Raw genomic sequence first — 12,822 nt, 5'->3', positions numbered from 1 at the left:
AATTTAACACAAGTCCTTATTTTGAGGGTTAGTGGTGTACAGCAGTATCATTTCAAGCTTCTTTACGCAGGTCATTTTATTCTGTGGTGTCAATACAAGTTTCAGGGATCTTCCATACTACTGCTTCACTACCGAACGACCATATCATAGCAATTATTTTTTGATGTCAACATTTTTTTTAACTTCACTAAGTTGAACTTTAACCTTTTATCAAGACCCTCTTCACAAACATCAAAGAGCAGTGCCCAGTTTGCCCAGTGAAGCATGCCAGGATGTGTGAATAACATTCATTGCCACACCAGATTAGATATACAGTAGATCTATACTGAATAGCACAGGAATGGCAAGGACAGCACAAAATTTGGTACAGTAGGTGTAAAGTTTTCATTTTAGTTTACAGCTCTACCCTCCTACACAATTAGAAGGACTTAGTTTGGAATCAGAAGGGTAACTGCATTCCAAACGATTGTTAGAGTGGAACAAACAAACTGTATAGTGCAGTTAAATCAAGTAAGAAATGGAAAAAATCTAAAATAATATTTTGTATAGCTATCATTCTTTGTTCTCAGAAGTCAGTAGAGACAAGAGTAAATGTTGACTACCAGTTAATTTCAGTTTGTTCATTGTAAAGAAACAACTGTTTTTCTGATTTTTAATTTTGTATTTGGAAGAAATAATGGTGGACTGAAAAAAGGTGTGGTTTCCAAGGCTGTCACACTGTTTTGCTGGTTAGCTTTCACAGCAGTCCTAGAAGGAACTTTCTCAGAATATGTAATACTGTAGGATCAGACAACAGCACCTATCGGAAGGAAGGCAGCCATTTGTATAATAACCAATAGTAAACACTGGCAAAGACACCAGCAAAATTAAATAAAAAATGCCTTACAAATATAGTTAATTGAATTCAATATTCTGTAATATACAGTATGAAATAATTTATTATTATTATTATTATTATTAGATATACTGTATAAAGGACATTTTTTATAGACATCAGATGTGTATCTACTGAGAGTAAACTGAAAGAACTGTCCAGAACAAAGACTTACTGCAAACATATATACCTGATACCTTGACACTTAATCATACTGTATATGAGTACTGTTATCAAAAATGTCCTTTATCATTGGCATTTAGCCTTAACAGTAACACTTTACCTCTTCCCAGAAACATATGCATTGCTCCCTAATTACACCCCATTGCACTACTCTAATGATGGATGAGGAATTCATCTATCCTTGATGAACTGGGATATTAAAAGAGTGTCAGACCGAATGAAGTCATGGTATTGAGCCTCTTAATGTTTTTCTCTTCTTGTCAGAGACATTTAATGAATTAGTTGCAACACAAAGCAAAAAGACTGAGTGTACTGTGATGAATTCTATATATATATAAGGCTATGAAGAATTTTAGAGAATTTATTTTTGCTCCTTTAACATATACTATATATTTATGTTTGCTTTTTATGTGAAGATAAGTATTTTGTATTATTAGCTAGGACAAAAATAGAAAACTTTTTCCCTGCAGCAGGTATACCTATACTATTGAAAGAAATAAGCTTTGTTTTACCTGAAAAATACTGTTATTCCAGGGAAGACCTATAAATCAGGTTTTAAAATGAGTCACCGTCACAAATGTTAAACTGGTAATAGATTTTGTTCATAATGTACAGGAAGCAGCACTTTATCTAGCTTTTAACGTGTCTGTGAAACAGCTGTAAATATTGTGCCTTTTGGAGACAAAGAAATTTAATATGAAGCTTTCTTTTTGTGGAGTATAACTTTTCTGTTCTCAGTGCTAATGCAACATTAGGCTGTCTGATCTTGAATTTGTCTTCTCAACCTCCATATCTAGTCCTACATGTACTGTATGTTCCCATCATTCTTGACAAGCTTGCCACTGCCTGCTGATGAGCAGAAGTAGAACACAATGCTGCAAGACTGTACTTGACAATAGGTATGGTGTTGGATGAGAGATGCATCTCGTGTTTGTGTCAGGTCTGCTAAACACTTGCACTTAGATCACAAAGTTTGAATTTTGTCTCGTATGACTGTAAAATGTTTTGCCATGTTTGCAGTATCACTTAAGTCTTTTGTTGCAAGCAGGCTGTAGGTATTTTTTCAATAATGGCCTCCGTCTTGTTACTCTGCCATCCCAGCCAGCATTTTCTCCCACTTACCCTCTTTCTTTCATCTTGAACTCCTTGTCATTATCAATGATTGACTTTACTGTGCTCAAAGGGATATTCATTGTCTTTGAAATATCCTTCTCTTAGTCTTTACTTTTCTACAACCTTATTGGTGAGTTGTTTTGAAAGCTCTTTAGTATTGATGAATGAAGCTTTGCTTGAAATTCGCTACCTGATTAAAGGATCATATAGAGACGGATGTATTTATTCTCAAATGAACAAGTGAAGGTTTATTCCATGCTGAAAAGAGAAGAACAGAAACAAAACGTCTTCGGGTGACACCTAAAGAAGGCTCTACAGCTGAAATGTTGTGTTGCTTTTCTTTGATTTTCAGCATGGAATAAATATTGTTCCCTTGCAGCCTACGCATGCTGACACAACTACCTACTTGAGCTACTTTATTCTCAGATTATGAGAACCACTATAATTGCTCACATACATTTTTTTGGTCTCACTGAGATAATTATGTGCACCTAAAATGTTTTGCTTTGAATGTGTGTAATAGGATGTGTATGTAACAGATATTAATTGCTACTTCACAGTGTTATGACTGCAAGCTTTAAAGCAACAAAATGTGAAATTTGTGCAAGGGTCTGAATAATTTTGCAAGGCACTGTAATTCATAATATTGCAAGCTTTGCTTTCATGTAAAGTTTTGTTTCAGTTGAAGGCAAATCCAAAAGGAGGGGGAATTTGTAACCCAATTAAAAACTGTTTCTGTGCTGTCAGACTATAATCGTTAAGACCCTCTCAAAATGCACTATGCACCAACTTTTCTAAAAAGAAATAACTAGTTTACTAAAATCTAGCCTTATTGTTTACCTCTGAAGCTAATGGAATCTATTCAGTTAATATTTACAGTAGGTCACAGAAATTAAGAAATACTTCAAAAACAAAAGGTGCTGTGATCCATATTTCTTAAGCAGATGTCAAAATCTTAGGTTAGACTTCAAATATAACACACTATAAAACTATAAGTTTACTATACTATAAACTATACTATAAGAAAACTAGTCTTTCAAAAAAGGCCAAGAACAATCCATGAAAAGATTCACTCATCGTTATTAATAATCAACAATAATTTTGAACTAACAATTTGGACTTGAATTCTGCTTTCTCACAAGTAAATGTCTTGTCCTATAAAGTGATCAAATTTCTTTGTCCTTAGACTAAAAATAAAGGAAAATGTCTAGAGAATACTATAAAACTGTGCTTTTCATATAAATACCTTTATATTGAGGAACAAAGAAAGCTCTTTTGTTATGTATGTGTAATAGTATTGTGTTATATTGTAATTATGTACAATGTGTATGCTGTTCTATGTACAGTGTTTGTTTACATACTATAATTATGGAGAAAATAAAGACTTTATTCTAATGAGATATCATTTTTTTTAATTTTATTGTTCCAGGATCACTTTTTTTTTTAAACATGCTGAAAATTAAGGTCAATAGGTGAACCATGGTAAGCTAATAATATTATGCTAACAATCATAATAAGAATAATATAAAACAATTCTATTGGTAGAATTATGTCATACATCCTAGATATAAATTCCAATGTACAATATAGATTTAACAGAATGTGGTGTACAAAACATTTTTGAAGTCTCCATATAAAAATCATATTACTGTCCTTTGATGTTAATAGTCTACTGTATATCCTTAGTATCTAGTAATAAGTATAATTTGTGCTGTAGAACAGATTGAAATGCACTGTGAAAACTTTGAATTTGGAGTCTTTTTTTGTACTAGCAGTCCACTGTAGGACAAAAGGCTTAAGACCCAATAACATCAATTTAAATTAGAATAAAAAATAAATTAGTAGCTGACAGGTGGTTGAAAGCTGTTGCCCTTAACTTCAACAAAGAAACTGTATAATACTTTCACACAGTCCTCCTTGATGTGTAAAGCTGGAAAAAGAATTTCAAGGTTTGGTACTGGAAGTGTGGGACCCATGCATGCAACATATTTCACCTGCAACCCTTTCTGCAAGGATTTACACATTTAAAAAAACATGTTCTGTCAACCAAACACAAAGGGCGTGATCTTGCCTGTGGGCATATTGCACATCTGATTCATTCACTGTACAGTTTGCCCACATGGAAAGTTAGGATTAAGGTGTTCCAGACTGGCAACTGCTTTAGGGGAATGAAGTCCACGTGTTTCTTCCAGCTCCTATTTATTGCGTTTTCTGAGCACCCCAAAGACAAGCTCATTCGCAATTTCCGTTTCTTGGAGGCTCTCATCCTTTGTAGCTCCAGCTGCCTGGCAGGACACGTCCCACTCTTCCTCCTGATCGCTGAAGGACTCGCAGCCAAAGCTGAGGCTCTCCGCTATTACGGCAGGGTCCTCTTCCTCGTCCCCTCCAGCGTCGTCATCTCCGCCGTCGTCCTCGCCCTCGTCATCACCAGCGCTCTCCCCCTGGTACTGGAACGCATCCCTTTGCGTACAGAAGGGGAGCTGCTTTCCACCCGGCTGGAGCGGCTCTTGTTCTTGCACCAGGCTGCGCACAGAGTAGCACTCCTCTGGCTCCACGCCCTCCATGCCTTCCATCCTTTCTGCCAGCTCCTCCGCCGATGTGTGGCCTGCGTCGAAGCCTTCCACCACGACCCTGCTGTACCCCTGCCTGCAGCAGGCTGGTTCCTCGTGCAGGGGGTAGGTCTCCTCGGGGTAGCCTTGAGAACACACACAGCAATAAAAAAAAAAGGCAGCACGAGCAAGGTCAAAGCCCTGGCATAGCGAGGGAGGCAGGGCTAGGATTTTAACCCTCCTTCCAAAACAATACCACAATGTAGGTGTGGTGTGAGGGAAATAAGGTCTCCCTCGGATCACTGGCTTTTTTTGGCTGTGGTTGCACATTTGATTTGTCATTTAGTTAGACTTGCATAAACAGATTTATATATTCCCATCAGCATCAGCAAATAAAATCTGTCCTCAAGAAGTAGTCTTCCATCCTAGGAACAAGTAAAGGTTTATTCCCTGCTGAAAAGAGAACAAAGGAAACACAACGTTTCGGCTGTGGAGCCTTCTTCAGATGTGTGGCTTTTATCCTAGTGGATTGAAGACTGGAGGAACCACAGTACAAGGTGAACTGTACGCATGGTTTAAGAACTAAAGCCTTGAAAATCAGCTTGTGGAACCTCAGAAAAAGGCAGTGGCCTTGATTACATTTTGTTCCTTGGTATCTTGAAAATGTGAATGCAATGCGACACTCTTATTCTTTTGAACTCTATCACGTGGCTGATACAGTGTAATCTACGGCCTGTCCGTAAAGGAGTGGCTGCAACTGAGATAGTGGGGGCAATGCTGTACCTTCCCAGCCCTCTGAGTATGGCACTTCCTCAGCTTCCTTCTCTGGGGAGACCTCCTCCATGAGCCTGCCTTCCTGCATCACCCGTGTAATTTCATTCAGCTGACGGAGTAATTTTTCTTCATGCTCAGTGGTGACACTTTTAATCCTGTAATCAGGACACACCGGATGAGAAAATTAATCATAACAGTTCTGAGCAAACAGCACAGTTCAGGCTGCTTTAATCAATAAAATCTGAACTGTTCCTTCTCACCGACACATATGACATTTCATATCGACTGCACACTTCCAGGCACATGGATAATGTGAAGCACGTTGCGCTCAATCAAGCCAGAACATTATTGCATTGTTATGACACTAATTAAAACAATTGGTTAGTACGTTAGTAAAGTGATTAAAAATCAGCATACTGGACATGTTGATCCTGTTCTACATTATTATTATTATTATTGCTTGTCAAACTCGTATTCACCTTTTGAAAAGACAAGGTTGTTCCTGCCACAATCTGCGTTTCATGAGCTATGAACAAGGAACATAAATACTCAATACATAATTTTATTTCACAGAGTATAGGTGCTGTTATGCTGCTCAACGTCTGAATTGCTCCAGTGCCACAACAGCCTTCACAATGGGCCATGTGTTCTTTTGTGCACATCATGTACTACGTATTGGAAATTCGCCATAGTGTGAAATGACGATGGACACGTTAGGCACTGAAACTGAAAACAAAGCAGATCAGAAATGAACTGTTCTGGAAACACTCGTGTAAAATGAACAAAAGAAAAGTAAACTGTTTTGTCTGTCCGGGCTAGTCAGCAACTGGCTTATAATCAGATGAGTTCGACAAAAATTCTAAACTTTATATTCCAGACCACCTTCATAAGTTGTTTATCATACGTCACATAATTCTGGGCTTAAATTAAACTGCCAACATAAATTACATGCATGTGTATAAATAATGTATGATTGGGTTGTAAATATTCAGAAGGTTTTCAATCCTGATATACTCACATTAAGATTAAAAAAGACTATAAAAATACCCTTTTAAAAAGAAAAGTCAATTGAGATTTTACAAATGTAAATATTAAATGAAAATACTTTTGTGTTTATTTTTATGGTAACTGCTGTTAATAACTGTTCCTTGAAATATATTTTTATTTTAATGTGTAAATACTTTGCGGCACCCGTAAAAAAACAACACTGTATAAATGCAAACGGCAGGTGTTTTACCCATCTGGGTGATGCCCCACTTTGGATACTATCCTCTCCATCATTTCTTCTGTCTCCTTCAGTTTCTCTTGAAGTTGTGCCAGCTCGTAGTCAGCTAAAAGCGCCAAAGAAGAGATGTTTGTGCAAGAATGCAGATGTTGTACACATGAGGTGGCTATGAGGTCCTTTCATTAGTGCATGGACTTACAGCATGTCACTGCAGCTACATGTACTGCAGAAAATACACCAAAATCGACTCAGCAGTAAGATCCCATTCACTCTACTACGATGAGCTGTGTAGAACAGGAGGGTGAAGCAGCTAAGGAACATGTTCACATATACAAATGCAAGCTTATTATTCACACTTAGAATATAATAAATCACGAAAGAAGCAATATTAAACACATTTTCTTGTTTGCTTTGGAATTGATTATAAGCCCCATGTCCTTTCCACAATGATCTTGCCTGCACACAACCAGAATCCCAACAACAAACTTTTTTATTCCTTAAATTGTATTTAGTCTTTTGGATACAACTTTTTTATCATATTTTGTGGAGGACACCACCTAGACTACAGCTGAATGTAGACATCTTGAATGCACATACACAATTAGACAAAGCAAATGTTTCTTCTTATCCTTGTCACAGTAGCAGTAGCCCCTCGGCATCCATTTGATGAATGCAACTAAACCCTCTTAGTGTTGATCCCAAAGACATGCAGCTAATTGCTATAAGATGCTGCTGGGCTGATATGACATTACTTAGTTTGCTAATCCAGGTTTAACAACGGCACCAACAAAGCTCCCTATGAATTGGACAGGATCTTAATCTACCTTATCAGGGATGCTCATATCTCAGCTGATGATTTGTGCAGTGGGGGTCTGAGAGGAAGGCAGTCAAAACAAAAAGATTAAAATCAGCTGGAAGGTCACAAAGAAATCGACAGAAATGTAAAGGGTGTTGTAAGAAAAAAGATTTTCCTTAATCAGAAGATTTGCTCCTCGTCAGTGGCTATATCCACTAAGATTTACAGGGTTGTATCACTGTTACTCACAGTAACAGCATCATAATGTGCAGTGCCTACAGTGAATCTACAGTATTTTCTTTAATTTTTATTTTATCTAATTCTCCTATGTGCTGCCTGAACCTCATTTGCTAAAGAAATCTGAGTGCGAGTCTTTACTGCAAATGTGCCATCTTTCTGAAAAAATACAAAAATGAAAGTAACAATAATCATAATAACTACAGATATTAATTCAAATACTTACTGATTTTTCTTTTCATATTTTCTGTTTTCAAAGCAGGGAACCTATGGTCATGTTTAGTATTTTTGCCCTTGGACGTAATCTGTTAAAAAATGATAGTGTTTTTACAAATTGTACTAAATCTGATGCCTGTCTTGTGCAAAGTGTTATTACATCATAATGATGTCAATCAGCTGTGAACAGAAGTTTAATTAATGTGTGTTCACTGTAATCACAAGGTTGGTCATATGTTTAAAACTTTGTGGCATCATTGCTGTATGTACTGTATGTCAAACCAAAAAAAACTTTTTTTCCCTTTTCAATCAATGCTTTTTTATCAACATACCCTTCATCTGATTCAGAACAGAAAAAACAGCATTATTTTTTCACAACACTTTTCCTAAAAAATAACTATAATAAGCAAAAAAATAAGCAATTTACAAAATAGACATATGTGAGATCCCAGATTACTGGTAAGTTAATATAATCAGCCACAAAACATGCCCCTAATTTTTTCACATGTGACCACTGCAATGATGTCATATACAGTAAAAGGCAAAGGATTAAACTTTAATGTCTGTTTTCAGCGTGTGAATTCACATACAGTATTTACTGAAGTATTTAGCAATTTCATGAAATCCCTGGTGAAACATTTAGGGATTTTGTTTAAACCCCAGTTTCACATGCAGGTTGACATACTCAACACAAATCAATACAAGTTCCCTCACGGGATCAATAAAGTATCTATCTATTCCTTTATTTTATTCCTGAGCCTGAGACACAGAGGAGTTTTGAAGAAAGAAACTCAAAGATATTATGCATTTACCATTACAGTAAGTTCGTATTTAAACCTTTATTACCAGTATGCAGCATAGAAGGTTAACATACCTTGAAGAGAATGTACAGGATGTACAAGAAAATCCCGAAACCGTAAATGGGAATGATCTGCCCCATGAAGCTGGATCTCCTCCCTCCTCCTCCTCCTGCTCCGTTTCCTTTGGCCTTGGCTATTGCCTCAGTGTTGTGAGCCCGGGGGGGGTGTGACCCTGAAGCCCACTGGGAGCGGCCCTCAGACATCTTCTGCCGGTGCATCATGGGAGGGAGCCGTCCCAGTCCTGCTGGAAACAGAATGAACAGCAAAGGTCAACAGACTGGAAGACTCAGCTGACAGAGGTGGTCACTCATGTTGCTGATAAATACACTCCAGCTGTTTTAAACACTTTTTTTATAATTTGATCTTGAATTGTGGCATCTTTTGTATTTACATTTTTACCTTTGGAAACATTTAAACAGAACCTACAGTAGACAAATTAGTTTTGCAGAAGACATTAAGAAATCCAAAGTGTTTCTCTCGAAAGCTATTTTACAAAGCCAATGTAATTTATCACAACATAATTTATCTATAACTTAAATTACTCTGATGTGGAACACGGGTCAGGTAGACTTCCTTGCAGAGCTGAATCTTGTACAGTATGTCCAATATCATATCACCAGATTATAATGGTACTATTTTTACATTATTCAATTATGTGATGATATACAGTGCGTGTCTAGATCAAGGCTCCTCTGTCTTGGTGCTGGAGAGCCAGACTGTCTACAGGGTTTTAAGGTAAAAAAAAGTCTCAATCTTGGGATGCCTTTTTGAGATGTTGAAGCTTTCACATACCATATAGTTTAAAAATGCAGTCTTCCATCGTAAGCTGGAAGATTTCTAAAGTTTTGGAAAAATTTTGGTGTGATAAATCAGGTGATTTGTTAAATTAAGCAATTTAGAAATCGTGGGACCAAATCGTGCTCTTTGTTTTGAACAAACCACTTAATTTATCAATTATTTAAAAGTGCTCCAAATCTTTAGAAAGTATTGACCTAAAAGATTGACTAGATTGGAACTCTCCAGGAGTCAGAGCTGAATAGAGCAATTAAACTTTACTTTTAATAACTTCCTATACATCTCTGTACCATTTTAAATTGTTTTTCCTTAACTACCCGTGTGTGCTAATTAACCCCTGATATATTAAATTTGTTTAATTCATTTGTCCAATAAGGGCTTCAAAGTTGTAAAGCAGTTTTTAGAAGTTTCAAATGTACAGTAAATGAAATAAAAGGAGATAGCAGTCTTCTAAATGATTCATCAAGTAGTTTCTACTTTCTGTAGATTGTCTTTTGTTTCTTCATATCTTTTAACATTTCAATGATCACCCACAATAACTTGGACCTTGCAGTTTTAAACATTAATGTAGGCCAAGAAAACCATGTTTCTATGTCTTCAGGTTCTAAACAAAAATTATACCCTTTTTTTAAAAAAGGGGTTCATTTAAAAAACTCAGAAATTACAGTGTTAAATAAGAGCATCTGGAGGAAAGGTTAAATAGAAATAATTTAGAAAATTATACCTTACGTGTTATATTATTTTTTATTTACAGTAAGTATTTAGCCCACTCAATCACAACATATTTAGAGAACTAAAGACAAAATGGTCCTTACAGTTGAAGATCAAAACATGCTATTTACATTACTGATTTATATTCAACAGTAATGTTTTCTGGATTTAAAGAAGCATTAAATGGACAGATGGTGAAAGTATGGGCAAAAAGAAGGCAGAATTTCACGACAAAGCAGAATTACTTTATTTGAAACAAAGAAGATGCACAAAACAACAATACAAAAAACAATGTTTTCACAAAGATGTAAACCCAAGGGATTTAAATGAAAGGTTCGAAACCAGGAGGATATGTAATAATACTTGGAAAGCGATACGTGGCCAAAACTGTATTGTATTATGTAATGCATTTCAAGCTTTTGTTAAGTTTACTTTTTAAATAATAGTACTCAGATGTTAAAAACATTAAATTGAATCATGTACATTGTTGTCACCATTAGGTTGTCCGAGATATAACTAAATGCAATCATAGCTTTACGCGTTAGGAAGTACATTTTATATAATAATAATAATAATAATAATAATAATAATAATAATAATATATCGTTATTCTAAAACATAATTTAAAACTATTTGAAGATTTGCTTCAATTTTTTAGCTTGCTATAATTTCATATTTTTATTGTCTATGAACACAGCGCATGTTTGTCTTCGACACGATCACATTAGTATTTCCACTCAAAGTTTTAACCCCGACAATCACTCCACGCACAAACTGAAACCATCTCACAACGTTTAAGCGCGAACATCAACTGCCTTGACACCCACTCGTCCGCCAGCGGAGACGGAGGAGAGGAGACAGGTGACAGCACAACGCAGTTTCAACCTTACCCTCCGACTGGACCATTTCCTTTTTCCCTCTGGATAAAAGCATTTTGGGAAGCAGCAGAGAGACACAAAGGACAACACAAGAGACTAGCGTCACCTTCTGAAATGTGGACATTGACATTTTTTGTTTTCCCTCTAAACTATCCGCGATCGCCCCAAAAGACAGAAACCCAGTCCCGTAATCTCCCGACCGCCGCTGCACTCGTAATTTAATTCTGTCAAACGTCCTTCCTGTTCTGTCGGGAACACGGAAGTGATCCGTCTCCCTCGCCGGGTCACGTGACGCCGCGGCTGGCCAATCCCGCGCACCTGCCCTCTCTGTCCCTGTTGTGCACCGGAGTCGCGTCGAATTGGAAATGATTTCGACTTTCTTACAACTTCCAAGACTGTGTGGCGTTGCAAACCTTGCTCTAAGGTTAGAATAGGCGCCGTGCATTTGTACAAACTGCAGGGCGTGATGCGGTTTCTCAGAATGTCGGAAGGGGCAGTTAATAGTTGCTAAAATAAAAGCAATGTGGATGAAATAGTATTGTGAATGCAACCTGGTGCTCGGCAATTAGTCGACTTATTTAAAAATGAAACTTTTTTTTCTCCTCCTCCCTCCGTTTATATGCGTTTATAGCAACGCCAGGTCCCATGAAAAGCGTTGCTTATGGATTTCCAGAAACGTGAGTTATTGTGCTGTTTGTAATTTGATGTTCATTCTGGCCTGTTTTCTGGATTTAATTAGATGATTTCTAGATTTAATTTAATTAATTCTAGATGATTTCTAGATTTAATTTCTAGATGATTATGCAATCAACAATAAAATGTTTATATATGTTTTATTTACAGGGTGTGAGTAGTATCAAAGGCTTGATGAAAACGCCCCCACCACGCCCCTTTTCCACAAAACATCTGTAAGTAAAATGTTTTAGTTATGATCCACATTTGTCTCCCTCCAGTATAGTAGCATCAGAGCAATAAAAAGCCAAAGTTTTTATTAATAGTTTTATGGCAATGAGAAATTATACAAAGTCGTGCACAAACGTTGCATAGACTTTGAGATACAGTAATAAAAAAGAATGTGAGCATTCTATAGTTTATAAATAGATACATTAACAATAGACGTTTTAAAACATTTACATTGCACAAGGGGTGTTTGTAACCCACGTTTTTTCAAAAGTGTTTTGTCATGCTGGCATTTTATACTTTTACAAAGGAAACAACATTTGATAACGCGACTTTGCGTCTTTACAAGATGTGATATTCCGCGTGATGCTGTATTTTACAGATCCAGAAGATGGCAGTGCAGTTACTTTCTTGAACCATAGTCCAATTCGCAAGTGCCAGGTTTTTTCTTATGGTGTCTCGGTTAGGATACGCTGAGTGTCAGCTTTTTACTGACGTCCAGTTCCTCGGTGAACGTTCCGAGTTCACTGATAGGACGTCTCTTATACACTTAATTGAATATACTAAAATTATTATGTGCAACATTTGCTTTTGTTCTAAATTTAATTATGAGAATGAGAAACGCCCCAAGTAAAAGTCATTTATCCTTACAATTAAGAAATAAAATGATTGTTGAAACCGTTGTTTCTTCTACGAGGTGCTTAAAGAATC

The 12,822-nt window shown here is 36.6% G+C and overlaps 1 protein-coding gene across 2 annotated transcripts; it reads right to left on the bottom strand.

The window, feature by feature from the left end:
- Nucleotides 1-3,570: 3,570 nt before the first annotated feature.
- ric3a (RIC3 acetylcholine receptor chaperone a) lies at nucleotides 3,571-11,445 on the bottom strand. Of its 2 annotated transcripts, none has more exons than XM_069181430.1 (6): nucleotides 11,224-11,445; nucleotides 8,842-9,071; nucleotides 7,978-8,056; nucleotides 6,731-6,824; nucleotides 5,503-5,648; nucleotides 3,571-4,865 (listed from the first exon to the last, which is right to left on the bottom strand). In XM_069181430.1, exons 1-6 carry the CDS (start codon nucleotides 11,339-11,341, stop codon nucleotides 4,366-4,368), a joined length of 1,167 nt encoding a protein of 388 aa, XP_069037531.1. In that variant the 5' UTR covers nucleotides 11,342-11,445; the 3' UTR covers nucleotides 3,571-4,365. The 2 variants fall into 2 exon arrangements, with proteins under 2 accessions (XP_069037531.1, XP_069037532.1); XM_069181431.1 differs by having other exon boundaries at nucleotides 8,842-9,068.
- Between the last annotated feature and the right edge of the window lie 1,377 nt (nucleotides 11,446-12,822).

The sequence above is a fragment of the Lepisosteus oculatus genome, chromosome 21 (assembly GCF_040954835.1).
Source record: "Lepisosteus oculatus isolate fLepOcu1 chromosome 21, fLepOcu1.hap2, whole genome shotgun sequence".
NCBI classification, from domain to species: domain Eukaryota; kingdom Metazoa; phylum Chordata; class Actinopteri; order Semionotiformes; family Lepisosteidae; genus Lepisosteus; species Lepisosteus oculatus.
The sequence above is the reverse complement of the archived record's forward strand: the minus strand, read 5'-3'. Positions and strand labels throughout refer to the sequence as shown.

Bases quoted from the DNA above. Each gene is read 5' to 3' on its own strand.
- ric3a (XM_069181430.1), bottom strand. From the start codon at position 11,341: ATGTCAATGTCCACATTTCAGAAGGTGACGCTAGTCTCTTGTGTTGTC. The intron at 8,057-8,841 runs GTATGTTAACCT...ATTTTTTAACAG, and splicing joins TCCTGTACATTCTCTTCAAG to ATTACGTCCAAGGGCAAAAA. The intron at 4,866-5,502 runs GTACAGCATTGC...TGTGTTCTCAAG, and splicing joins ATACTCAGAGGGCTGGGAAG to GCTACCCCGAGGAGACCTAC.